Genomic DNA, 27630 nt, shown 5'->3' with positions numbered 1-27630 from the left:
GGTCGCTTGCCCCGGCTGCTCTGAAGCCGATAAAACCAGGGAGAACGGGGCGAAGGGGGCGATTTGCTCGTACACCCTCCGCCGGGGCCTGGGCATTAATTAACGGGAGCTTCCGGGTGCTAATTAACGGGAGGTCCTTCACCCGCAGCCCTCAGCATCTGCAGTGCGGATGCAGCTCTGCGGAGCCCTCGGTTCCCTGTCCTGCACGTAGCATCTCTTCCTCCATATCACGGGTTGGTTTTTAAATGGTATTTTTTTCTTCTGCTAAATGATTCCTTTCAAGCCAACAAACTGCCCGCATCTTTTCTGGAGACACGTTTGAAATGGCTGTTTTGCTTGGAGTGTCATCTCACTGAGTTACTTCTGCAATTTATTGGGAGTAACTGATGTTGCTCGCAGGGAGGTTTAATAAACATCTCTCTGCTCCCAGCCCTGAAATGGCTGCGTGCAGCAGGGATGAGGCACAGACTGGCTCCCAGACAAGAGGGAGGAGTAGAGCTCTAGTCCTGTAACTAAAGACAAATAAATAAGGCAGGATGCGTGGACAGATTGATGGATTCAGCCTCTTTTTCTGAGCATGAAGCATCTGCCGGCAGACAGCAGCCCTCTCATGCATTCACCACTCGAATCTGTCCAGCTCCCCTGGATCACGCTTGCCATCAAGACTGTTGATTCAGTGCAGTTTTGGGTGTGAAGAGGCAGTGGGATCCCCGCCTCGCTTGTCTGCTGCTTGATGAACGTGTCTTTGTCCCTAATAACCTGCAGCCATCGCAGGGTGACCGCACGAGCAGACGCGTGAAAGATGCCTTGTAAAAGAAAAATATCCGTCCCCAAAAGAAAGCCAACACCACCTGAAGCGTAATCAAAACGTACTGGGGGAGCTTCTGTGTCGCTCCAGAATTCCCAGTTCGCTGCTGCCAGCGTTTGATGGAAAGCGGATTAGCAAAGCCCAGCGTTTCCAAGGGCTTTGTTTGCGACAGCAAGCTGGCTCCTTACGCCAATGCGAGTCTGCTGACCGAGGCCAGCGGAGTTTCGCATGAATGTGGCCTTGTCCTGCAGAGCTGGGCTGGCCCGGGGGCCGAGCGAGCCGGGCGGGCTGGGGCTGCTCAGGAAGCGGAGCACAAAGGCAGGAAAGTGGCCAGGAGGGCAGAGAGGCCTGGAGCGGGCTGCACATCATCTGGCGCTGCCGTCTGGCATATTTATGGGTGTTTGGATGGCTGGAGTGGGAACGAGGAAGAGGCTCATGTCCAGTTGCACGACAGGGCCGCAGCCTGGCTTACAAAGCTGCTTTACATCTTTCTTTGCTGTTGCTTAGCTCTGAGAAACACACATGACCCTTGCTGGTGGCTGGGCATCTCCCACGCCCAAAATTAGGAAGAAGCGGTCAAAGCACAGTCCTCTGCCTCCTACTGCTCTTCCTAGGGGCTTTCCTACCATTTGTCCTTCCAGGTTTATTTTCACAGCCATGGATGAAACGTGCTCACGGGGAGTGAGCCCCTACAGAGACCCGAGATAAGTGGGTGGTTCCCAAAGGCTCAGAGGGCACTAGATGAAGGTTTTGGGAGCCAGGCTCCTCTTCTGCTAGCCTACTCCAGCTGTTTGCAGCTCTAAAGCAGATTAGATAGGGGTATTTTTGCATAGTGGCAGGTCTGTTTGGGCGGGCAGTTCTTGCTGCCTTTGTCTCTTTTGTGCTCCCGAGTCAATCTTTCCTTATCAGTTCACTTTAGTGGCATTTTCCCTGTGAATCTTACTTTATGAGGTTCAGATTGGGTAGATTTTCCACTGTATTTCCGAGGGACAGCTCTGGTTAACCGCTGCTGGGGCTTTTGCTGCACAGGAGCACGCAGCCGAGGTGCTGGGACCTTCGGAACGGCCCCAAGTTGTGATTTACAGCCAGAGGAAGGCATGGGCCACCCAGAAACCGCTCTGGTTATCTCTCTGGCAGATGCTCAGCTTTCCAACAGCCCTGCGCCTCACGCTGAGCTCCCGCCTGCTTTTCCGCAGCCTCCCGCTGCTCCCCCAGGGAGGCCGTGCCCAGCGGAGCAGCGCCAGCCCTGCCTGGCTTTGTTCCACCTCCCTTCATTTTCACACAGGGCTCTAACAGTCCCTCTGCTCTGCTCTCAAGGACATGGGAACAATGAATGGCAGGAGATAAGGAAGCCTGGCAGGGGTTCGCAGCAATCAGCAGCCTGGGGGAGTGCGGCCTTGGCCCCAGGGCTGGCTCAGGATGGACCTGAGACCCCGCTGAGGGCCGAGATTTGCTCTGGAATCATAGGATCACAGAACCATTTTGGTTGGAAAAGCCCCTCAAGATCATGGAGTCGAACCATTAACCCACCCCTGTCCCTGCCCCATGTCCTGAGAACCTCATGTCCGTCTGTCCAGCCCTCCAGGGCTGGTGACTCCAGCACTGCCCTGGGCAGCCTGTTCCAATGCCCCACAGCCCTTTGGGGAAGAAATTGTTCCCACATCCAACCTCAACCTCCCCTGGCGCAACTTGAGGCCGTTTCCTCTGCTCCTGGCGCTTGTTCCTGGGGAGCAGAGCCCGACCCCCCTGGCTCCAAGCTCCTTTCAGGTTGTTGTAAAGAAGGGGCTGTGTGGCCCACAGTGATGTTTTCAGGTCTGTATGTTTGGTCATCCTGGAACTACAGCAAGGACTGACCTCGACCCATCTATCTGGGTTTGTCAGGAGCTCAAGAGAGAGATTCCTCCTGCATCTGTCTGCTTTTCCCTTTTATTTTTCAGAGTGTCGGGATGCACACAGACCCAGACGAGAGCTCCCAGCTGCATCGCATGTACCAGGAACGCTGTGCTTTCCTGGATGACACCGTGCCGGTATCACAGTAAATTACATTGAGATTTGACAGGCAGAGCAGCGGGTGGAAAAGATCTGACAAGCCCTCAGCCGTAGCTGCCACTCACCGCCGCAGCTCCCTGCGCGGCTGTTTTGATCACAGACACAATGGAGGCGACTGTCAAGTGGGAACCGAAGCTCAGTGAACGTGGGTTCACTGCTCACGGTGACAGCAGGCTGAAGGAATCTCCCGGCAGAGGCTCATTACCACAAAGAGCGTCGCCTTAGCTGGGCTGGGGCTGCTCCAGCATCTTCCCCTGCGCAAACCTGAGCCAGCAGAGGCTGAGGAACTGCAGCACGACCGAGCGGCACGGTCGGTGCGGGGCTGCGTTCCAGGTGTGCACAGAACAGCATTCCGCCGTGTCCTCCTCCGGAGGCTTTCTCTGCCGCAACCCTTGGAGAAACCCTGGGAAAAGAGAATCCTTCTCCTTAACTTCAACCCTCCACCGCAGCATCAATAGTTTACTGACAGTCACAGTCCCCAAATTACAGGCTTAGCACACACATGCTGCGCGCCCGTTACAAGGTGATGATTTGGTTCGGCGTGTCTCACATCACTGAAAACACACCAACTTCCCTCGGTGTGCTCGCTGTGGCTTCCGAGGGATGGCAGCAACGGGAGGGGGGTTCCCTGCATCAGTGGAAACTCTGCTGCTGCAGAAACCATTGCCACCCAGCACCAGTGCCAGGGAGTGTCCGATGGGTTCACTCCGTCCCCATGGCACCCGGGGCTGTGTGCCGGAGCCGTGCTGGTGGTGGCACAAAGGGCACGATGGGGACAAGCGTGTTCGTGCTGCGTCACCTCCACCCGGGGCAAAGGGAGGGCACGGCCAGCGCAGCCGTGGCAGCTGCGTTTCTGGATCCGGCACGGGAGGGACGCGTGTGGCAGGAGGTTTCCACACCCAAAGGGATGCAATAAAAGGAATCAGTGCCTCCCCTCCTCCCGCCCCGACCCTCTGGGTGCCCGTGGTGCTGCAAACCCCTCACCTCAGAGGCTCCAGATCAATTTCTCGACAGAAATCCGCAGCAATAATTGAGGGATTGTGCCTCCTCAGCCTGGAACACACGTGCTGCAACTGCAGCTTTTCCAGCAGAAGCCTTGTCAGTCGAATGCCTCTTTGCTTTAATCCCCGAGATTGCTGAAGGATGCTGCTTTCATCTGATGCCATTTATGGACTGTTATAATGAGCTTTGGCTTGCTGAGATAAATTAAATTGCTCACCCAGAGGTGCAACTTCATTAATGGCAGCGGCGAGGCAGAGCACTGTTATTGTAGCACGGAATGCAAACAGGCTGGACACATGAAAGGGGATTTAGCTGGGATTTTTTTTGCTTTCTTTTAACCTTCCTAATTGCTGTTGATTTGTATCTTTGTGCTGTGTGTGTTCAAACTCTGCTGCTCCTGCACCTCCTCATCTTACAGGGGAAACCATCAAACAACACACCATTTGCCACAGAATGATTTAACTGCTGAGCATTAACAGTCAGAAACACTCCGCGGTTTTGGCTGGCAGGTTTCTAGCTCTTTCACATATTTGACAGGCCCAAACAAATACTTAAGACTAGATGTGATGAGAAATTAGAGCATGTCCCTCATTTCTGTTCCAGTTTGGAGGCTTACGAGTGGAAATAGGATGTTGCACACCAAACCAAATGGCACAGAAAATATATGTATGAAGTTAACAGGGAATGCATCATAAAAATGTGATGGGCATGAGCTCTGTGTCCCGGGGGTGACACTCATGCACCTCTTATTAGACACATGCAGGGGTCATGGTCATACAGCAGAGTACAGGAGATTCCTCACTCGTTACATTCACCGGCTTTATCGTGTCTAAAATGAAGCCTGGATCCTGTGACTGGCTGCAGGGGACCAGCCGGTGACACTTTGTGCAGGCACAAGAACAAGGTGTCACAGGCTCCAGATTTCAGGCTGTGGATCCTTTGGTAAACGTTGTTTTCTCCCAGCACATTAATACAGGTCCTGAGGATGTCTCGTAGTTTCTTTGTACAGCAAATAAATATAACACAATCAAGCTCATTCATAATAGCAATTAAAATCCCCGAGAGCGCGGCTCAGCCACAGGGGAAGCGTTTTCGGGAGCAAACGTGTGGGAGCCATCTGTCGCCTCACCAGACGTGGTGACAGTCACAGCATCTCTCCCTCCGCATCCTACCCGGAAAATTTACACCGTGCCTGTAGGTTGCCGAACATATTTTGCAAGTGTTGCCTGCCAAAAGGTGCATTGCACCAAATGGGACAGAAGGCTCAGCGGTGACAGTGCCCCAAGTGGCTCTGAGCAAAAGGCACTTGCTGCTGCTGCTTTCCCTCCCTGGGGGGGGCAAATGGGGCTGGCGGGTTTGCAAAGGTCTTGAGAGTCCACTGCAAAAAGCTCCTCTGAATAGAGTCACAGTCATCTTGTTGGCTGGAAAAACTAATTCTTATCGAGAAACACAGCGCAAAGCTTTCAGAAGAAAGGTATTGGCCAGGGGAGCAGCTTGCGCCAGGTGACTCCTATGGCCACCCAGCGCTCTACCTGCAGTCAAGAGGACAATGAACTTTCCTTTCTGTTCCTCCACATAAAAGCTGAGCAATGTGCACACATATCAGAAGGCCCAAAAAACCCCTACAGGGCTTACAAAACATGACACGGTGCTGCACAAGCTGCTTTCCCTGGGGAGGGTGCAAGGAAAGCAGCATGTGACAGTTACTCATCACATCGCTTCAGGCAAGGCTGGAGGCACCGACATGCTGCACAACACACCTCGCAAAGCTACAGGACGAGGAACCGGCTGACAACAGCTTCCTGGCCCACATCACACAGGAGTCGGAGCAGGTGAGGACGTGAGCTGCGCTGCTGGGGTTGTAATTCCAGGACAGCCTCAGCCCCTCCGCTCTGCAGTCTGGTGGGTGATGATAAGAGAGGTGAGACCTGAGCTCCGGTTTGCCCAGCCCAGTGCACTAAGGACACACCTGCAGCCCTGCTCTGCATGTGGCCCCTGTCCTGAGCCTGCAAACCGAGACACGGGACCTGCGTGTCCCACGAGCGGGCGGCCGGTGATCCCAAGTGCTGACACATCCCAGCCGGCGCTGAGCTGGCAGGCCCAGCAGAAAGCAAAGCAGCGCTCAGAACCCCTGGGCACCTGCATGGCACCGTGCCCCGCACCGTCTCTCTGTTCTTTACTCATCCCGGCTTCATGCACAGCACCAATATTTATATATCCAAAATGCCTGTGATTTCAGCAAAAACAATCTGCCCCCTCAGTCCATTAATAAATCCGGTTTCACTGCCAAAACATTTTAATTTCCATTTCTTCAGACTTGCTTTGTCTTCATTGTCTCTATTTTTACTGCGTTGTGTGACAGACAGCTTGTCTCTGACAAACGCAAGTTTGCCATTACGGTAAATCTGCAGTATGGCCAGCAAAATATTAGTAGTAAGGAAGCCTTCCCTTTTTCAATAATTCTGCTAATTAAAATCACTGCTTGTCATTTATAGATGCACTGTCTGTACTTGGGGAAGAATGGAAAACAGAAATAGGTGCCCTGTGCCGCCAGGCCTGGGGTGGTGCAGCCTGTACAAAAGGTGGGTCCCCTGCTCTCACTGATATAATGTAGAATCATGGAATAGTTTGGGTTGAAGGACCTTAAAGCTCCCCCAGTGCCCCCCCTGCCATGACAGGGACATCTGCACCAGCTCAGGGTGCTCAGAGCCCCGTCCAGCCTGGCCTGGGATGTCTCAGGGATGGTTCATCCACCACCTCTCTGGGAACCCGGGCCAGGCTCTCATCACCCTCAGGGACAACAATTTTTTCCTTATATATGGTCACATACATTGGAGATACGGGATTCTTGAAACACGCAGAGCTGGCTAAAATGCTGGGCGTTCCCATTTCTGCCAAATTCCTCATGGGAACAAGTCCCGCTCCTTCAGTGGTGCCAGGGCTGGCACGCCCCGGTGGGAGCGCGCAGGGAACCGGGCAGGGACCGGCAGCCGCTGCGGGCTGTTGTCGCTGCCGCGGGTCGGGAGCCGAGCCCTCGGTACCGGCATCAGAAGGCGGGCGGGCTCCGGTCGCCCTGGGGCTCCGGACCGAACCCTCCTGCCGTGATGCGGTGGGAGACGCCGGGCCGGGGGGGACCGTGCCGGGTCCCGGGAGCAGCCCCGCTCCGGACCCTCACACCGTGTCCGGGGGTGTCGCGACAAACCGCCGGTGGGGACGCCCCGAGGGGGCGGCTCCCGGGGCCGCGGCCGGGGGCGGCCGTAGCTGCTCGGCCCTGCCCAGCGCCGGCTCCGCTCCGCGCCTGGTTGGTGCCGTCGGGGCCGGGGGCGCGGCCAGGCCGGGGCCGGCCCGGTAAAGCGGCGGCGCGGCCGGCGCGGCCCCGCATCATGGAGGGACACCTGGCTCGCTGCAAGATCGTGGTGGTGGGGGACACGCAGTGCGGCAAGACGGCGCTGCTCCACGTCTTCGCCAAGGACTGCTACCCCGAGGTGCGGCGGGGGGCGGCGGGCGGGGCTGGCTCGGCTGGGCTCGGCTCGGCTCGGCTCGGCTGGGCTCGGCTCACCTCTCCCCTCCGTCCCCCCCTCTAGAGCTACGTGCCCACCGTTTTCGAGAACTACACGGCCAGCTTCGAGATCGACAAGCAGCGCACCGAGCTCAACATGTGGGACACCTCAGGTGAGCCCGGGGGGGATGTGCGGGGGGATGCGGCGGGGCCGGGGCTCGTTTCTCCGGTCGGGGGTCTCGCCCGGGCCGGGTTGGGGCTGGAGCAGCGGCCCCCCCGCCATCCAGCAGCCTGCGAGCATCCCGGGGTGATGCCGGGTGTCGCCGGGGTGATGCCGGGTGTCGCCACGCTGCGCGATCGGCTCCCTCCTGGTCCCCCCAAGCCTGTGCGGTACGATCGGGTCCCCTCTCCTGCAGCCTGTGCGATGCTGTCGGGTCCCCTTTGGTGCCCCCCATCTTGTTTGGTGCGGTCTGCTACCCTTTGCTCCCCTCCATCCTGTTCGGTGCAGGCTGGTTCCCTTTGGTCCCCCCCAGCCTATTCGGTGCAGTCTGGTTCCTTTTGGTCGCCCCCATCCTGTTCGGTCCCCTCTGGTCCCCCCAAGCTATTTGGTGCAACCTGGTTCCTTTTGGTCCCCCCCATCCTGTTCGGTGCAATCGGGTCCCCTCTGGTCCCCCCAGGCTGCGCGGTCTCCAGGTGCAGCTCCGCGCTGCCTTTCGGTGCTGCATTGGCGTTCGAGCGTCTCCATCCGTGCCCGAGCAGGGACACAGCCCAGTAATGACAAAACCAGTTGTGGGGTGCGAGGTGAGGCCCGGAGGAACGGGGAGGAGGTGAGGTGCAGCTCGAGAACAGAGACCTCACCTTGGAGAGGAATGTGCTGTGGGAACGCGCTGTCCTTTCATCACTCTGCGACAGAGCCTCTGGGGTTGCTTGGTTTGGGTTTCGTGTGGTTTTCCTTCTTTTGGTTCGGTTTTGCCTCTTGGTGTCCTCAGTTGTGATTCTGCGTGGAGCTGCAGGCACAGCTGTCCCCAGCACACCAAGACCCTTCCCAAACTTCGTGCTGTCTGTCCGTGGAGGTGTGAATCGCGAGTGAGAGCTCATAAAAATGCTGGCATCTGGCAAAGGTCATACGCACCTTTTAATTCCCTCTGACAAGCTTTCTGGCCTGCTGTGTACGCGGGGTGCAGCTGAACAAGGTGCTCTGTCCTTGTGCATACATCACAGGCTTGCTGAGGCTCTTTCTCCATAATTTCTGGAGTCCTTGTGACAAATGAAGTCCTCTCAGTGTCCAAGGGCAAGAGTCAATTAAAAAATGAGCTAAGATTTTCTTTGCTCTTGTACACTCAAATTCTGTGCTGTAATTTTACATCCACCAACCTACAGCTGTAAAATCAGCCTAAAGTTGTGGCTTTACCAAGTCTTGGACCAGCTCTAAGGTGAAATGTGTTTGAGGCTGCTCTGGAGCTCCGGCACCCCCTGGCTGGGGGGTTCTAAACCCTGGGGAAAGCGTTTGGTGGGGAATCGTTCTTAGGCACTGAGCAGCTTTGCTCTGAGCGTCTGAATTGGATGTGAAAACTTCACCTCCGAGGATGCGGAAGCACGTTTGATACGTGCTTTTTAGGAATTCTCCAGAATGTTTGGCTTTGATCTTACAAGTGTTAAAAGGACAAGATAAAACATCTTTAAAGCTGTGTGTATCTCACTGATAGCTGCATCTGATGCTGTCACATGTTCACTTTTACTCTTTTCAACAGAAGATACATTTGTCTAACGTTTATCTCTATAGCCAAGAGGAAACGGACTTGATTCTTTGTCCCTTCTCCTTATGGAAAACGTAAGAGCTTTTTAACAGCTGTGTTGTAGATAGAGTTCGCTAGGTAGTTTTCCAGATACATCGCCTTCTGTTGCAGCGTTGATTTGAAATACACGGCAGCAAGGTCTTCAACAAGCAGCCCTGCAAAGCAACACACAGCAATTTTCCTTAGTAATCAAACTGACATTTTTTAGCTGCTGCTGAATTTCCAGTGCCCTTCGGAGACGCTTGTGAATGGGAGCATTGCTAAAAAGAAGTTTGGCACAATGGTGAATGGAACCAGCTGAGCCGAAGGGGCTGAGAGTGGCTGATTGCAGAAGGCCGGGCGCTGGGGTGCACTTTCCCGTGTCTCTGCGCTGCCTTCCGTCTCTTTTAAGCAGCTTCACATGCAGGGGCTTATTGTTCATGATAAATTCCAGCCCAGCAAGAGTGGGAAGGGAGGTGCTGGGAAGCTGCTCCCCTCCTCCTGTCAAGATCACCCTCTATATTTTAAGCACTCGCCACCTCTTAGATAAGGAGCTGGAACTGAAGGTCTCCTCCTGAAACCACAAGAGACCTGGACGGAGGAGCTGACTATTGATTTTTTAAACTTTATTTTTAATTCCCAGGCAGTAGTTAGTTGTGAAAGAGTCTGAGAGCCCGGGAGCTGTGCAGCTGAGCATCACCCAGCGAAGGATGTCGGGGTAAGAGCAGTTTCCCTGGAAAACTCCCATTATTGCGACCCAGCGCAGCCACAGCCTGCCTGGCCACCCAGAAATCCTGGATAATCTGTGTGCGAACTGGGCTGTTGTACTGGAACCTCAGGTTGCCTTTAAATGGCTTTTAACCCTTTGTCCATCAATTAGTTTTTCTGAGGCTGGAGGGTGACTCGGGAGAGTTTCCAGCACTGAACATCCTGCACGAGGATGAAATCAGTGCTGCTCGGGGCACACGCAAGGACTCCGCACCACCTGAAGTGCCTTAGATCTACCTACCAGGGACACGGTGCTTTTCTGCCCCTCGTGCTCCCGTTCTTTCTTTGCTACCTGTTGGCCAAACGCGCTCGGCACAGACACAAACTCCCCTGTGTGGCGCCGGTATCTTGTGGCAAGGGGGAAACTCCTGTTCGACAGGATGCCTGCTGGCTTGGGAATGCTGTTCCCAAAGGGCTGGGTGCCTCCCAGACCTGTCGGGAAGAGCTTTCATCCTCCTGGCCAAGGGGAGAAAGGGCGGATGGGTTTGTGATCACTTTGCAAAGAGTAGGCGAGTTTCATTTCCGCGCTTCGGAGGCGTGAAAGGGAGCGCGGGTACCACGGCGTGCGCGCCGGGCAGGGATGTTTTCCTCAGCCATGTGGTGGCTGCGTTCCCCGGGGGATCAGGGGCTCTCCGTGGGTCTAGGAGGTTGCACTGTGATGCTCAGCAGGTCTCTGTCTGTCCAGCCCCCCAGGGATGGTGACTCCAGCACTGCCCTGGGCAGCCTGTTCCAATGCCCCACAGCCCTTTGGGGAAGAAATTGTTCCCACATCCAACCTCAACCTCCCCTGGCACAACTTGAGGCCGTTTCCTCTGCTCCTGGCGCTTGTTCCTGGGGAGCAGAGCCCGACCCCCCTGGCTCCAAGCTCCTTTCAGGCAGTTCAGAGATCAGAAGGTCTCCCCTCAGCTCCTGTTCTCCAGCTGAACCCCCCAGGTCCCTCAGCCGCTCCATCACACTTGTGCTCCAGCCCCTCACCAGCTCCGTTCCCTCTCTCCACTCGCTCCAGCACCTCAAGGCCTTTCTTGCCATGAGGGGCCCAAAACTGACCCCAATGTATCTTTGCACCCCTCTGTGCTGCGGTGCACAGCCGGGGAGTTGCGCGGCTGATGCTCCTTTGCTGGGCTTCTCTCTCTGAAACAGATGTGCTTTCAAGACAAGAATAACATTGTGAGTTGCGAATCCCCCTCCGCCTCCCTCTTAGCCCGCACTCAGCAAACAGTCTGCCTTGGTACAGCCGGTGTGGGAACGTCCAGGCTGCGATAACAGATCCTTCTTCAGGGGAACCACCGAGGAATGTTGATGAGATTAGAGGGCTGAAAGGGGCCGAGTTTAACCACGGCATCTCCATGGACGTTGGGCTGGCTGTGCCCGGATTCCCAGCGTGCGGCTCCGGGATTGCCACGGCCGCCCCTTCCAAAGTGCAAGTTCTGTCTTGGGAAGAGTTCAATGCCACTTGCACTCTGAGGCAGCAAAAAAACCCCATGGAGCTGCCCTTTCCAGACCAAAATAGCTCCTCCCATGCTCTCTGTTGAGGCCGGGAGCCTGAAACCAGCATACTTGTGTTCTGCCTCAGCACAAATACGTAGTTAAGCCTAAAAATATGCGCAGCTGGGTCACATTCTCAGGCAGGTCAGCAACCAGTCAGACAGAAGTTTCAGGAGCTGCGGCAGAAACGGCAGCAGAAATGCTTATGCTGGGGCGGGTGGAGGACGGAGGTGACATGCCGTGACATGCCGTGACATGACAGCCCCAGGAGGATGGTCTGGCTGGGCTGGGCATGGCGTGGGGTTGCTGCGATGCTGCGTGGCTCGGGGATGGAGGTCGCTTGTCCCACAGCGAGGACAGCACGTCCTCTGTCCCGAGGGACCCGCGGGATGTCCCGAGGGATGCTGAGCAGGAATGGTGCCGTAGCTGCTGTGTCCTTGTATCACAGTATGTTTGGGATTGGAAGGGACCTCAAAAGATCACCTAGTCCAATCCCCCTGCTGGAGCAGGAACGCCTAAGTGAGGTCGCACAGGAACAGGCAAGACAGGGCTTTCCGGGGGGTGGTTTGTCCCCGCTGTGATGCACCCCCCTGTTCTGGAGCACGGGGGCGATCCACTCTCTCTGCTCTCCCCATTCCTCTGTCAATGTCTGCTCTGTGGCATCCATGGCACCTCCTGGTGCCACTTCAGCACAGCTTTAGGGCAAGTGGAAGCTGCTTATTGAGGCAGTTGCACCAATAAACCTGCAGAAACTCCCTGGAGCGGGACAGTCATGCCCTATCCACTGCCTGTGATGCCTTTCTAATAGCACCCACCCAGTGTGGGGCCGAGGGTGTCTTGTCACCCCACCAAACAGCGCTACCAACCCTCTGGATGGCTGGTGGGGGACGGCGGGAGATTTTGTGGGAGCAAGAGCTCTGAAGGAACCGGTTGGCGTGTGCCCCGGGCTCCGTGCGTGCGGTGAGGCCACGGCTGCAGCTTCTCTTTGCCCCAGCTGCTGAAGATTAAAATCTCCACTCAATTAAACTTCACAAGTGTACAGGCCCAGCCTTCCCTGTGGGAAGAAACCTTATCTGGTAGCCGAGCAGGCAGGGAGGGATGTGCTGCTTATGCATAGCAAACCTGAAATGTGCAACATTGCATAATGCAAATTGTGTTGGTTCAGCCCTCGGACGTGTTCCCCAGGGCCGGAGGGGAATCCGTTGCCACTCCTAGTCCTTGTTGTAGCCCATAGAAAGGATGATGGGCAGGTTGTGGCAATGCCAGCTGCCCTTGTGACACGGCTAGAGTGCCAGGAAGGGACTTCTGCCTCCCGTTTGTCTCCCTGTCAGCTGCCGCCGGCGTGATTCCCAGCGTCCTTGGGAGAAGCCTGGACGAGCTACTCGGGTTCCAGCCCTCCCATCCCAGGCACGGGGTGATGCTCCCCAGGGATGTCAGCAGGGATGTCTATGAGGAGCTTCCAGAGCTGCCCCACAAGTTGCAGAGTGGGGTTTGCAGTGAGCGAGCTCCTCCCTGAGCCGCAGATGTGGGACGGGGCGCGGGATCTGGGAGAGACCGAAGCGCCCTGTGCCTGCTGAGCTGGGGATTCTCCTGCTGGTAAATCCAGCAGAACAACCTCCTCCCGAGGGACAGGTTTCCAGCAATAGGACCTGGAGCAGGGCCCAGAAATGCCACCTCAGCCCATGCGGAGACCGTTCCCTCCATCCTCACCGTGTCCGTCGGAAGGTATGCCAGCTGGGCTGGTTAGTCACTCACTCACTTTTGTACATGCATCGTAAGAATTAGGGAGCAGAGGTTAATTGTCCGAGCTGATTAGCTGCTGTTTCAGCCCTGCACTTTCCAGATGAATATTGCTGCAGTTTAGCAATTTTCAAACAAAAAAACATTCTCAGATTCTCTTTCAGGAGAGACGGTCTGATTTCACGTTGGGAGGATGAAGTTGGGCTCTGAACTTGCGATGGTTCAGATCAGCGTGTCTCTGATGCGCAGCTCTGGGAGGGTGCAATGCCTAATTTCCCGGTCTCCTGTTTATAGGGCCCATCAGCACTAATGATACAGGGAACAAGGAGAGCATTTGCATGTTCTGGTCTGTCCTATGCCAGACATACCAAGCTGTTGCTATCGAGAGATGTCTTGGGGGCTGTGTGAGCAGGACGCACCCCCAGAAAGGCCAGTCCTTCCCGGTGGGATAAAGGGACTGGGCATGACCTTTGAGGCTGTTTAACTGCTGCTCTTCAGTGTTCCCTGGGGCCGAATTCCTCTGCCATTGTTTCTCGGAGCTGATTTCCCTTTTTCTGAGGGTGACTCGGTGCCCTCTGGTCGCATCTGCAGAGGAAACGGCCGCTCTGGAGCTCCTGGATGGCTCAGCCACCAGCTGAGATTTTTGCGGGCTCACCATGGGGACCGGCCTGGCCTCTGCACCGGGGGCTGGGACAGCTGCCACTTCTGCCTTTTCATTCAGGGCCAGGTTTTCAATCCAGCGTTTTTATCCTTTCCCCTTGCTGGGCCCTGGGAGCAGACAATAGCCGGGCTGTAACGGGGAATTTCTGCCTTTTTCATGCAAATAGCTGCCTGCATTGGCAGAGCCTGTTCACAGCCTTACCCTGGAGCTGGGGCTCCGGGATTTGGGGCAGGGCTGCGGGGCACCCACCTTATTCCGTCCCCATCCCCATCTCTCTGCATCCCCACAGTCCAACCCAGGAGCAGCATGTCTGTGAGTTGGACTGAGATTTCATTTTCAATCTTAAAGGTGTGATATAAATAAAATATTTTATTATTATTATTATTAACACCTTCATCATCATCTGCCCTGGCAGATGGAACAACTAATCATGAAAGCCATTACATTCACTGGCACCTCATGTAATATTAACGAGGTCTGGAGCGCTGGTGTGGGGAAAGCCTGTGGTGATTGAAGATGAGCATCCTCCTCCCACGCCAGGTCCAGCTGCTCAGAGGGAGCCCTGCCCGGCTTGGGGGGGCAAGAAGGGGGCTCAGAGAATTGGGCAATATCACAAGTTGGAAGGGACTCATAAGGATCATCGAGTCCAAGTCCCTGCTCCTTGCAGGGTGACCTAAAACTAAACCGTATGACTGAGAGCATCAGAACCGTCCCTCTGCACACAGGGCGGTCGCTCAGATAAATTTCTCTGGGAATTCAGCTCCAGAAAGGTCTGGTTGAGCCCAGGAAGGGTGTGCTGGTGCTCTGCAGGGTTTTAGCCCCACTTTGGGAAGCGCTGAAGGGCCGGTGAAGCTCGGTGAGGGGTGATTTGGACCCACAGCAGCGGAAGGGACAGTGTCTGTGTGTCTGATGCTGGTACCAGGTTCTTGCTGTGCATGGGGAGGGGATGCTGAGGCAGCCGCACCTTGGTCCTGCTTTGATAGTTTTGTCCTCCGCCCGAACCGATGCTGGGGTGTGTCTAGCAAAGAAAACACCCTCTGTAGTCTCCAAAGGCCACTTTTTGCCTGGCACCGCTATGCGGGGAGGGAACCCGAAGCTCCTCTTGTCGCTGCAGCACCCTAGAAAGCCGGGATGAATTTCTGCGTCATTCCATGAAGGATGTTCTTGGCTGTCCCTGCGGAAAGCAGCATGTGCCGCAGCGTTGCTGGGTCTGCGGGGAGAGTTTACAGCGAGCCCTCCGAGACGAGCGCGGTGCTGAAAAATGTAGGTCTTGGCAGCGCTGGTCTGTGTTCAAGCCAGAGTTGGCTGGGGCCGCGCGAGCCCCTCGCAGAGCAGATCGTGGCCCTGCATGCAGATCTGCCTTCCTGGTTTGTAATGTGCTGTTGTTGGATGGACGGTGCCCGTGCGAGGGGGCTCGTTATCTCTCAGAACAGCTAATAAGGAACAAATGAAGATGAACGCTATGTTGGTATAGATGAAACAGCACATTTCAGATGCCCCAGAGCGGCATCTCTGAGTCACGGTGCCACGGGGGGCTGCCAAACGATGAGAGGAGCTACTCAGGGCTGTATCCACCCCAGTATTTCAGACACAACCACGTGGATTTTATTTTTAAGCCGGTTTCTGGCTTGCTCCCATTTTCTCTTTAATCGTGAACAGCTGCACATGGGTCCTGTTTCTCGCAGACCTGGGTGCCAAGCGGAGGGTGCCTCACGCGGGGAGGGAAGGCTGGGTCTGCAGCCACACAAGCCTTGGGGGTGGATGTGTTTGGAAGTGCCAGACTTGAGGTCTCCAGGGTGTATTCCTGGAGTATCTGAAAGGTGCTGAGTGCTCGGAATCAATAAAACTGAGGACCTGGAGTTGAGGGAACTGAGGCTTTTTTGTGTTTGGGGTTTTTCTTTAACTGTTGTACTCCATGAGAAATTAAGAGATGCAAAGAGTAATCCGCCAAACAATCTCCTGATTCAGTAGAGACACCTCTAAAGAAAGCTGGAGGTTACCTGAGTTGGGAGCTCTCCCCATCGGCTCCATCGCTCTCCAGGGCTGGGGACAGAAGCTTCTGTGCTGGCTGGTACCCAGAGAGGTGGTGGATGAACCATCCCTGAGACATCCCAGGCCAGGCTGGACGGGGCTCTGAGCACCCTGAGCTGGTGCAGATGTCCCTGCTCATGGCAGGGGGGACACTGGGGGAGCTTTAAGGTCCCTCCAACCCAAACTGTGCTGTGATTCTACCCGCTGCCAGAGCAGCTGCTGAGCTGAACCCACAGCAAAGGTGCCAGGGGCTGCTCCTGCGCTTTGGAGTTGGAGCAGAAAGTTAATGAACACGAAGGCAATTTTGATCTTGTTAAGAAAATGAGGATCCTGAGCTAGTGCATCCCTTACCTCACCTCCTCCTGCCAGCACGGGGCACTTTGCTCCTGTGGCCCCAGGGGGTGCCAGCCCCATCCCTGGCACCGCGGTGGGGACAGTGGCGGTTCGGCGGGGACGATGGCGGCTCTGCGGGATGGAGGGGCTGCAGCTCTCCCGGAGGTGCTGGAGATGCTGGCTGGCTGCGGAAGGGAGCTGCAGGTTGCTATGATACAGTTTGCTGTGGCAATGTCTGTGCTGAATGGAGCCAAAACCACCTCTACAAAAGGAGCATTCCTGGGCTGGGAGGGGGCAGATTTATCTGCAGTGTTTATGTAAAGCTGAGGAGCTGCAGGGGGAGGATGTGTGTGGGAACCGTTTCCTCTGGTGTGTGTCTGGAAGGAGCTGACCTTACATGCATGGGGGAGAGAGCACGGCTGGGAGAATGGACCCGGCAAATCCAAACATGCAGATCGGTGCTGGACCTCACATCCCATCCAGGAAACTCTGGAGACATCAAACCCACGTGGACACGACCCCGTGTGATCTGCTCTGTGACCCTGCGTGAGCAGGTGGGCTGGGGATCCACAGGGGTCCCTGCAACCCCAACCACCCTGGGACTCTGTAAAATCCCCACCAGGCACAGGCTCAAAGCTCAGTTCAAAGGGGAGCTCAGCGCTGCCTTTGAACGCGGCCTCGTCCCCAGCGGGCACTGGGTCACCTCGCCGGGCTGCTGGAGCGTGGTGGGGAGCGATTCGGTGGCACCAGCTCTGCCAGGCGTGAACTGGAGCAGCTTTGGAGCCTGCAGCGAGGTCAGAAATCTCCACGCCTGGGACACAGGGTGGCCCTGGCTCTCTCGTGTGCCAGCCTGTGTCCCCGGTCCGCAGCGCTGGCCAAGGCACCGCAGGGAACGGCTCCTTTCCATGCGGGGAACGTGACTTTCCCGCTAGGAAGAGCTGAGCTCTGCAGAGATCAGGCTCCGTGCTGGATCCCAGCTGCATCTCCTCCCGGTGATTTTGCAGGGACAGAGGCCTGGGCTGCGACTTGTCTCACTGATGGAACCAGGGGGTGCATGTGCCTTTGCTGTCTGTACGAGCTGGAGATACCCAGACATGATTTTGCTGCAAATCCAAATGCACATTGAATCCCGGGGGGCTTGAGAGCAGTGGGGGCTGCGTGTGCTCCATGTGAAGGTCCCAGTGGGGGCTGCCCTTGGGGTCTTGCTGTGAGCTGGTGTCAAGGGGAGGGTGGGTGACTGGTGTCCGGAGCACTTGGGGACACATCTCAGCCCCAGTGGGCTCTGGGCTGAGGAAGAAGCGGTCATGGCCATGTCTGCTCTCCTGGATGAGTCTTGCAGAGGAATCTGGGGTGTTTGCAAAGCAATTGGTGTGTGCTGGGGGGTCTGTGTCCCCTCTCTGCTTCACGTCACTCGTGACCCCCCATGCAGACCAGAGCTCCGTGGAGAATCAGCCCGTTCTCCTCTCGCGCTCATCCCAGGCAGGTTCCCATCCTCCCGGAAACATAAGCCGCCGTCATCCATAATTCATCAGGTGCTGAACTTATCGAGGAGCCACCCGACACCCTGGCCGTGTCCCCCACCCTCCGCCCCGCTGGGAAAGAGCCGGGTCCGGGTGTCCCGAGGGGCCGGGGCAGGAAACGCGTCCGGTTTCCTTGGCCTCGGGGTGGCCGATCCTTTTGGAGAAGGCAAATTCAACAAGGACTCTGGTGTCTCTGCTTCCCCTTCTCATAAATAAACATCTGCTTCTCATCCCTCCAGGAAGTTTAAGCCAAATATAAAACCAAAATGGTGTTTTTAAGTAGCGACGAGCCGATTGCTCCATTACTGTTCACTGAGGCACCTACAATCGCACACGGAATGCACCTCAAATAAAAAACCATCATGGGACAATGAGTTTAACACCCGAATTTCGCATAGAAGGTGTGTGCGTGCATGCCCGCGTGTGCAGCAGAAGCTGTGCAGAATTTGGCCTGGGCGCTCTGCCTGCTCATCCAGAAGCCTTGCAGAACGCAGAATCATCCCCTCCAGCCTAGAGCTTGTTCACCAGATCCTGTCACATTGCTTATGTACCCAAAAGAATCCGTCTGGCTATTCCCAGCACAAATCCGGAGCAAAAGGCAATGTTTGGTTTGCTTTTTATACTTGTCTTGAAATCTTGCAATCTATGTGAGCAAACTCTCCCGTATCAAGAGAGCGAGAGAGGATGAAAAATAGCAGCAGCATTCCCTGGCTTGACTCAGCCACACCTTTCCAGCATTAACAGCACCGCAACGGCATGAAAAGTAATGGGATATGGAGCGGAATGTGCTGCTCTGTGGTATCACAGCCCTTCTGAGCTCCCTCCTCTGCCACGAGCCAGCACAGCCCCATCGCCTCTCACCAGATGTGAATTAGGAAGGAGGAGAGATGCAAAACTTGCATTTATTTCCACGCTGCAATGTAAGAGCACAAGGACAAAACCTCTGGCTCCTGCGTCGAAACAAAAGGAACCGAATCCTCTGCAGAGCAAACTGCTGAACCTAATGGTGTTGGTCGAAACTTGGGTTGATGTCCTTCATCTCTATGGAGCGGTTTGCGTCGTGTGGTGGTGTCTCCGGTTCTTACTGGAATTAAGGAGAGGGCTGGGGGGTCCCAGTTTTCCCATTTGGCGATCGAACAGTGGGTGGGATGAGACTTTCTGCTCACCGGTCTCCTCCCGCTCCTCTCCGCAGGCTCGGCGTACTACGATAACGTCCGTCCCTTGGCCTACCCGGACTCGGACGCTGTGCTCATCTGTTTTGACATCAGCCGCCCGGAGACCCTGGACAGCGTGCTCAAGAAGGTGAGTGTCCAATGGCAAGACGGGTCCTCTGAGCTGTGTGGGGGTCCCTGGTCTCTTAGGGCTCAAAGCTCTGGCCCTGTGGCCAAGCCTTGGCTGGAGTTTGTGTACTCAGGTTGGGATGGTCATGCTCAGGTAGGGCTGATTGTGCTCAGATGGGGATGGTCATGTTCAAATGTGGATGGTGGTGCTCAGATGGGGCTGGTTGTGCTCAGATGGGGCTGGTTGTGCTCAGATGGGGATGGTGGTGCTCAGATGAAGATGTTTGTGCTCAGGTGAGGATGGTCGTGCTCAGATGGGGCTGGTCGTGCTCAGATGGGGCTGGTCCTGCTCAGATGGGGCTGGTCGTGCTCAGATGGGGCTGGTCGTGCTCAGATGGGGCTGGTCGTGCTCAGAGGGGGCTGGTCGTGCTCAGAGGGGGCTGGTCGTGCTCAGAGGGGGCTGGTCGTGCTCAGAGGGGGCTGGTCGTGCTCAGAGGGGGATGATGGTGCTCAGATGGGGCTGGTGGTGCTCAGATGGGGCTGGTCGTGCTCAGATGGGGCTGGTGGTGCTCTCCCCGCCATGCAGCAAGGCTGCAGAGCCCGCTGCCAGCTGCAGCCTGTCCCAGCGCGAGCCTTGGCTGTCGCCTCGTTTGTGAAGCTCTCTGAGACAGCGAGGCGTGAAAAGCCACTACAGAACAGTGATTCCTGTCGCTGTTCTCCCCAGCGAGCCCCAGGCTGCCGGGGCAGCACCGGCCACTGTCTGAACAAGTCCCATTGTGCCGGCTGCCCTCTTGGCCTCTCCACATCTTGCCAAATGTGCTGAAGCAAGTGCCTCTTACTCAGCTGCTGGGAGGGCTGAGAAGTGGGTCTGTGTCTCAGAAGTGTCCTGGTGAGGGGACAAAGACCCTTCAGAGAACGTGGTCAATGGCTCAGTGTTTGTTTCCAAGGCAGATCCAAACGTGCCGGGTGGAGGGAGGCGGGTTTCACGTGGACTGAAAGAATTCCCTGCTCAGCTTGGGAGTCAGCAGAATAATAATGCAGGCAAATTGCTTATACCTTAATGAGTTGCAAACCCACCAATAATTAGATGGGGCTGGGATTTACTTATATTTCTCCGTGCACTGTTCAAGGGAGACCGCGCTGCTCAGTCTTCTCCGTGCAGCTTCGCAGATGCCGTGAGTACTGTTAGGGAATGTTTTTTTGATACGGTGACTTAAAATAAACCCTAAATCACAGGGGATTTCTTAAGTGCCTCTGACTAGATGCCTTGTTTCCTTTGGTGCAGGCTCGCAGCCTATAGAGGTGAGGAAAATTCTTAAGACACCATGAAGTTGAAATGGGTTTTAGCTTTTGACAGCAGGCAAATGAGGAAAATAACCCTCCCTATTCAAGCCTCAGGCAAAAATGCTAATTCAGCAGAGGAAATCTTTGTTATTGCTGCCCTTCAATGCCTGGGCTGCCCGTACAGCGTGTACGGCTGAAGGGAAGGAGCCATCCGAGCAAATGCGAACAAGCAGCTCTTCATGGCGTACAAGGCAGGTTTTTGTGGGGTGGTGCTTTTGCTCTGACAAGTCTTGATAGCGCAGCAAATCTCAGGCTCCCTGAGGTGTCGGTGATGGGAGAAGAGGGTCCCACCCCTCTCCATAGACCGGAGAGCCCCGTGTGAGGTTCTCAGGGACACGGGTTAGTGCCGGGGTTGGGTTAACAGTTGGACTCGGTGATCTTGAGGGGCTTTTCCAACCAAAATTATTCTATGGTTCTATGGAGGTGTTTGGCTGTGTGATGCTCTCCAGTAGGAAATAGTGGCACAACTCTCCTGTCATTCCCTCCAGGTCCGAGGGCTCTTGGCCTGGTTGGAAAGGGGTTGGGAGTGAGGAGCTGACACCCTGTGATTACCCTTGTTCCAACCTTGACCCCCTTGCTGCCCAAGTTAACTTGACGTGGAGGTGCCGCTGGGCGTCTTGAAGCATCTCGTACACACGAGCACCTTCTCCCTCTTGTCTCCTCCACAGTGGCAAGGAGAAACTCAGGAGTTCTGCCCCAACGCGAAGATTGTCCTGGTCGGCTGCAAGCTGGACATGCGGACGGACTTAAACACGCTCCGGGAGCTCTCCAAGCAGCGCCTCATCCCCGTGACGCACGAGCAGGTGTGTGGGAGCTGCTGTGTCCTGGGGGCACAGGGAGGTGAAGTGGGGGCCTTTTGTATCTCAGCAGGTCTTGGTCTGAAGCCGGTTTGGTCTTGGCTCATGGTGATACGGAACAGGTCCCAGATGATGAGAGGGTTGTCCAGGCCCTCAGCTGCAGGGGTGACACCACTTGAGTTGTGAAAGCGATTCGGGGTCCATCACGCAGTAGCTCGGGAGGCCACCCTCATGTTTGATGCTCTCACAGTTGTTTGCACTTCATTTACAGACATGAAAGGATGCTCTTGCAAACCGCTGCTCTCCTAATTTTCTCCCCTTTTCCCCCCGCTCTCTCTGGAACAGCCCCAGGTTCCAGTGTAAGTTGGGGAATGACCTATTAGAGAGCAGCGTAGGGGAAAGGGACCTGGGGGTCCTGGGGACAGCAGGGTGACCATGAGCCAGCACTGGGCCCTTGTGGCCAGGAAGCCAATGGTACCTGGGGTGGGTTAGAAGGGGGTGGTCAGTAGGTCAGAGAGGTTCTCCTGCCCCTCTGCTCTGCCCTGGGGAGACCACACCTGGAATATTGTGTCCAGCTGTGGCCCCTCAGTTCCAGCAGGACAGGGAACTGCTGCAGAGAGTCCAGCGCAGCCACCAAGATGCTGGAGGGAGTGGAGCATCTCCCGTGTGAGGAAATGCTGAGGCCCAGGCTGCCCAGGGGGTTGTGGAGTCTCCTTCTGTGCAGACATTCCAACCCGCCTGGACACCTTCCTGTGTAACCTCATCTGGGTGTTCCTGCTCCATGGGGGGATTGCACTGGATGAGCTTTGGGGTCCCTTCAGCCCCTGACACTCTGTGACTCTGTGATTCTGTGACCGCAGGGCAGCGCGCTGGCGCGGCAGATCGGGGCGGTGGCGTACGCAGAGTGCTCCTCCAAGGTCTCGGAGAACAGCGTGCGGGACGTGTTCCACGTGACCACGCTCGCCTCGGTCAACAGGGTGCACAAGAACTTGAAGCGCAGCAACTCCAAGCGGGGACTGAAGCGGGCGTCACAGATGCCCGGCAGGACGGACTTGCTGAACGACACAGAGATCAGGAAAGACCGAGCCAAGAGCTGCTCCATCATGTGAAAAAAGAACGGGCTGTAAATAACGTGTGCGTGTTGTCCATTTTGTACAGTAACTGGCGGAGACGAGGGCACGGCGCTGGCTGCAGGAGCCAGCCCGCCTTTCCAAAGCCTTTCCCTCGGCCTCCAGGGCTGAGCAAAGGTCCCGGCTGCAAACCGGGGTGCACGAGTCGTCCCCCCACCGTGGAGACTTCTGGCTTGGTTGCTGCTGTGCGGATTGCTTGGGGTGAGGGAACCACTGGGCAGAGGAGCATTCAGGTGCCGCAAGGTCTGTGACTGGTGTGTGTCACCCTGCTGTCCCCATGGCTTGGAGCGGGGGGTGGAATTGCCGTCAGCGGAGCACGATCAGGAGGAGGTGTTCTTCTAATCTTCCTTTAGAAGAGAAACGATGTGTGAGGTGGCGCTGCCTTCAGCTTGGCTGGGAGGGAAGGAACCTTAACATATCGAGACACCACGGCAGTCCATCTGCAAAGAAAACAGATAGAGGTGGCTCTTTACGCAGTGTTTTGGATCCTCGAACTCCATTTGAAACGCAGCAGAGTGGACCTGGCTCCGAGGGAGAGGTCTGTTCCATAGATGCGTCCTGAGAATTGTGGTCCCCTCCAGCAAGCAAACGCCACCCGGGAGCTGCTGTCCCAGCTGCTCAGCCCGGTTTGCCGTGCGGCCGCTCCCGCCACGGGCAGCTGCGCTCCCGGGAACGTCGCTCCTGAGCAAGCAGACTGCAGTCACTACGTACCCTGCTCTCCACCCATGTCCAGCTGCGGATTGTGTTGCATGGTGCTGTGTTTGTCCGGTACAGAGAACCAAAAAGGTGATATGCGTATCTGCGCCCCCGTCTCGGGAGGGAAGGTGCTCCCTGCCCTGCTCTGCAGCCTCCTCCCAACACCTCTCATCGCTTCTGCTGCTGCTGCCCTCTCTGAATGCCTTTGACTACAGTGTTATCCTTGACTTGATGTCACATAGACACTTTAAGGGGAAAAAATGAATCTGCTCCATTGCCAGATGCAGCTGTGTCAGTGGGCTACGGAAAACAAATAAACATAATTGGAAAATGCACCGTGCTTCAGTCTGTTCGTTTTTAATAGCCAGAGCAGGCATCCTCTCCAAATGTATTGCTGCCTAACTCCTGTGTGTGTCCTAACGTGTCTCTCTAGCTCTTGAAATACACTCACGCACACACTTGAGAGAAAAAAACAGAGGGCTTAGCTGCATGTATTCATTTTGGAGCTGAAACACCTGCCTTGAATAAGCTCCCGAGCCATCCTGAATCACCGCGGAGCACTTGCAGGCTGTCTGCGCCTGATCCAGCAGTCTGAGCTCAGGCCGGGGGGGTCAAGGTTAACAAGGCTCAGGCCCAAATGCAAACTGACATTTCTGAAGGGCTCCCCGAGCATACTGAAATGCACGGAGACGTGGCCGGGTCGCTGCTGACAAGCGGAGCTTTATAGATCAAAAGCACGAGGCAGGGAAGACTCGGGGCTGGGTGGCGGCAGGGCCGGCAGCCATCGCTCTCACACAACCCAGGATGCTGCTGGTCCCTCCGAGCTCGGGGCGAGCAGGCCCGGCTCTGGATCTGGGGCAATTTGCTCGATAAACAGGCACTAACAGGCTGCTCAGGGCAGTGGTGGAGTCACCATCCCTGGAGATGAGGTTCTCAGGGACATGGGTCGCGGTGACACTTGGACTCCATGATCTTCTCCAACCACCTCTCTGGGCAACCTGTGCCAGGGTCTCACCACCCTCACCGTGTAAATTCTCTTCCTCGTGTCCAGGCTGGGTCTCCCAGGCGGATCCAGCGCCCGACACCGCGGCGCCAGGAGAGCAGCCGGTTTGGGGTTGGATCAAACGGACGGGACCTTTCTGGAAAGCTGCTGGTTCTGGGAATTTGCTCATTTTCTGTAGCGAAGGGAAGTGCCATTGCTGCCCTCCCGCTCTCCTCGGGACGGCCCCGACGAGCTGGAAGCCTGTGGTATGAACACAAACTGCAGCAAGAAATGCAAACAGGGAACCTCTAGCGCTTAGTTTCCCTTTGTCTCTCCGCTACTGTTGAGACCCTGTTACCCTACATTATTCTCTTTTATCCTAATTATGTTATGCTTATTTAGCCACTGCTGGGGATGCAGAAAACCCCGAAGAGTTGCTAAAGCATCCCATCACCTGTCAGGCTTCCCATGGCATTCAGAAGCCGGCAAGGTCACAAGAAAAGCGCGTCTACCTCTTTCCTTAGGAATTCTATGCCTCTCCCACTTCCAGCAGGGTAACCTGTTGTTAACACTTCTGGACGCCTGCTGAAAGAAATTATAGATACAACAGGTTCTTTGACGTGGAGGTTAAGTGCAGTTAATGAACAATCGCATTCCGTGGTAGTGATGGGCTTTATCTGCAGGGCCCCAGTTGCCTGATAATTTCTGGTAGGGCAGCATTCCCGCGGCTCATGCCTGGAATGCCAATGGAAACGTCAGCGCTGCCATTGAGCTGCCACACACGCTCGGATTCGGTCCCTGTCTTGGGGTGCTGAGACCCCCCTCGGCTCGGCCGCAGCGTGACTGTCACCCTGCCCTACACGTGATGTCCTTTGGGTGCAAACTGACCTGGGTGCAAAAATTTGTTGTGTTTTAAGTGTTAATTAATGGGCACCATCCAAGGCAGGATAATGTTCCTCTGGCAGTTTCCTGTCAGCAGTCCCATCTTTACTAATTAATCTGGTATTTAGGGTAATAGTATTGACCATAACGAACTTAAGTTATTGAAAAAAAAAATATATAAAGGCTTTATTAATCACTAATGGCATCCTTCCTGGTGTATTATTTTAATAAAGTTCCATGACCTGTAAGATTAATAATCAGCGGACTGAAGGGAAAAGGAAGTAGAATGGATGCTCAAAGAGAAATAAATCAAAAGGATCCGAAGTGTTCATTCTCATCACAAACTGCGTGTGCCTTGGGTGTATTTTGGAATGTTCACATCCGCTTCCAGGCTGTTCAGACCTCCGCCCTTCCAGGAACGGAATGAGAGCACTTGCTCCAGAGCCATCGGCCTCGCGCCTTTTGCTCTGATTGACCCGGCAATCTCCAGTCTCTGTTGTTTAAGAATGTATTCCTAGCAGCGGCAGAACGAGCAGCTGTCCATACGCTTCTGGATAGAGAGTGATGCATTGCACTAATTAATCAGCCTGGCAGCCCGCTGTTCTTCGCAATAGATACTTAGGGGAATATCTCTCCAAGGAGAGAGTGTCCAGCGACCAACCAGCTCAGGGTTGGTGCAATTTAAACATGACAAATCTCTGTTCTGCAGAGATGCCACCAGGTACGGAGCAGAAACATGAGATCATTCTGCTTCTTTCTCTTAGGGATACCTCCTACCAAGTCAAAATTCCTCCTTCTGCATTGTCCCCAGGCAAGTTATCTATTGAGCCATTCCCAAACCTGCTTTTCTGGTCCTTTCTTGCATAGACAGGTTGGTTCCTGCTCTCTCAAGCTCAGCCTTGCAGCTCTATCACCATTAGAAAGAGTCTGGCTTAGATGTGTTAAAATCCAGCCGGGTATGACATGGGGGCAGTTATAGGTCCCTCAGTGGCCGGATGGTCTCCGGAGGTGGGATTTGATACCGGGAGCTCCTACACATTGTGCATTTGTCCAGTTTGGCTCCGTTCTCCTCCCTCCATCCCCAGGCCCTGCAGACCGGCAGCTCCAGGACCATCATTTCCCACTGGGCAGATGTGACATTTCTCGCAGCAAACTCAGGGCAGGACACGGGAGCTGCTCCAAAACAAACCCTGAAATCATGCAAAGGTGAAAAACGTCACCGCAGTTTTAATTCCTCTGCCCCCCTTTTCTCCATGAGCTTCTCTCCCTTCCCACCTTCACGGGGTTGATTTCTCAGGCTTTACCCATCTCTCTCCCTCTTTTCTCACGCTAATCTGCTGGAACGGGGTGAACTCCTCCAAAGAAGTAGATACTCCTGCAGTGAACTGGACACTCAATGAGAGACGGGCCTGTTTGCCTTGAAATAAAAGCATTTGCAAGGAGGAGCCCTTGGGAGCCACACGCGCTCCGATTTCCAGCAAAACCCCATTTTTCTTATGGGCTGAGACGGCGGAGGAAGCGATGGTCAAATCATGCGAATTTGGGAAAAAAACCCCAACATACCAGCCCCAGGCACAAAATGACAAAGAGCAAAGTCCCTTTTTTCACCCCTTTTGTTGTGACCAGGCTCCGATGAAGAAATCAGATGCTTGCGCCAGCAGTTTTGGAAGCTTTTCAGCTGAGGATCAATCTGATTATTTAGTGCTGCGCCTGCACCAGAACTCAGCACATGAACGTGCAATCTGTTGTACTGCAGAGAGGAGAAAGAAGCGCTAGATAAGATACATATATGGAAACAGTCTGTACATTTCCATTAGCTGCCTTTGGAACAGAACCAAGCAATTAATACAGGGGAGTTTCCGTTTCCTCCTGGATCCGGTGGCTGCTAGCGATGCTTATTTAATATCTTTTGGAAAAAAGATGGTATTTTGAGGTGACTTTGCATGATCTATTCTGTTTAGTAAATATTTGCTTTGAACACATTTAACAAGAGTCTTTTCCAAGACGATCAATCTGTGTTGGGACTTGGTGCTGACGGCAAACCTGAAAGCGCTCCCAGCACAGACCGGGAGCCTCAGAGAAACCCCAGAGCCCCAGTTTCCCACATTTACAGGTAGGAATGTTGTTCCCAGACTAAAAATACTTCTTTTTGTCCAGAATTTTTGGATCAGACCCAACAGGACGTTAACGGCGTGTGTACCCAGCAGCGCACAACCCCCACATCCTCTCTCGTGGGGTTTTCCTCTCCATCCAATGACAAACAGACAAATCATATTCCACAGGGTGGCACCCATGCAAACCTTGGTACCGGGCGCCTTTGGTGTCCATCACACAGCCCGGACGTGACATTTCCTCCCCGTCAATCTCCCGGTTTATATTTCATTGGCATTTCTCACCGCAGCCCGAGCTAATTGCTCGACCGGCCGGACGCCTGCGGAGAGCGAGCGCGGGACGGCCCCGGCCCGCGGAGCAGCGCTGATGCTCCACGTGGATCCACGAGTGTTTCCCATTAGTGTCACTCAGCCCGCGATGAGGAACGCAAAGGCAGCGAGGATATCAAAACTGCTTTCTCGAGGGGTGTGTGACGCGGAGCATCGCTGCGTGGTCTCCTGCTCAACCCACTGGAGACACCCCAGGCCAGGCTGGACGGGGCTCTGAGCACCCTGAGCTGGTGCAGATGTCCCTGTCATGGCAGGGGGCACTGGGGAGCTGGGAAGGTCCTTCAACCCAAACTATGAGCCATAATACAAATCAATATATCTCACTACCTTTGCTGCATTGCAAGGCACGCTTCTCAAAACACACTATCAATGCAGAGGTGAATATTTATTATTGCTGATTAGCACAG

The 27630-nt window shown here is 55.1% G+C and overlaps 1 protein-coding gene across 2 annotated transcripts; it reads left to right on the top strand.

Moving 5' to 3' along the window:
- The first annotated feature begins 7169 nt into the window (after nt 1-7169).
- RND2 (Rho family GTPase 2) lies at nt 7170-23253 on the top strand. Of its 2 annotated transcripts, XM_065039422.1 has the most exons (6): nt 7170-7344; nt 7444-7531; nt 18864-18973; nt 20082-20126; nt 20964-21098; nt 21953-23253. In XM_065039422.1, exons 1-6 carry the CDS (start codon nt 7243-7245, stop codon nt 22199-22201), a joined length of 729 nt encoding a protein of 242 aa, XP_064895494.1. In that variant the 5' UTR covers nt 7170-7242; the 3' UTR covers nt 22202-23253. The 2 variants fall into 2 exon arrangements, with proteins under 2 accessions (XP_064895494.1, XP_064895495.1); XM_065039423.1 differs by lacking the exon at nt 20082-20126.
- Nucleotides 23254-27630: the final 4377 nt, after the last annotated feature.

This window comes from Columba livia, chromosome 23 (assembly GCF_036013475.1).
Source record: "Columba livia isolate bColLiv1 breed racing homer chromosome 23, bColLiv1.pat.W.v2, whole genome shotgun sequence".
NCBI lineage: Eukaryota > Metazoa > Chordata > Aves > Columbiformes > Columbidae > Columba > Columba livia.
The sequence above is the reverse complement of the archived record's forward strand: the minus strand, read 5'-3'. Positions and strand labels throughout refer to the sequence as shown.

Coding starts and splice junctions, on each gene's coding strand:
- RND2 (XM_065039422.1), top strand. CDS start 7,243: ATGGAGGGACACCTGGCTCGCTGCAAGATCGTGGTGGTGGGGGACACG. Junction 7,345..7,443: donor CCAAGGACTGCTACCCCGAG/GTGCGGCGGGGG, acceptor CCCCCCCTCTAG/AGCTACGTGCCCACCGTTTT. Junction 18,974..20,081: donor TGGACAGCGTGCTCAAGAAG/GTGAGTGTCCAA, acceptor GCACTGTTCAAG/GGAGACCGCGCTGCTCAGTC.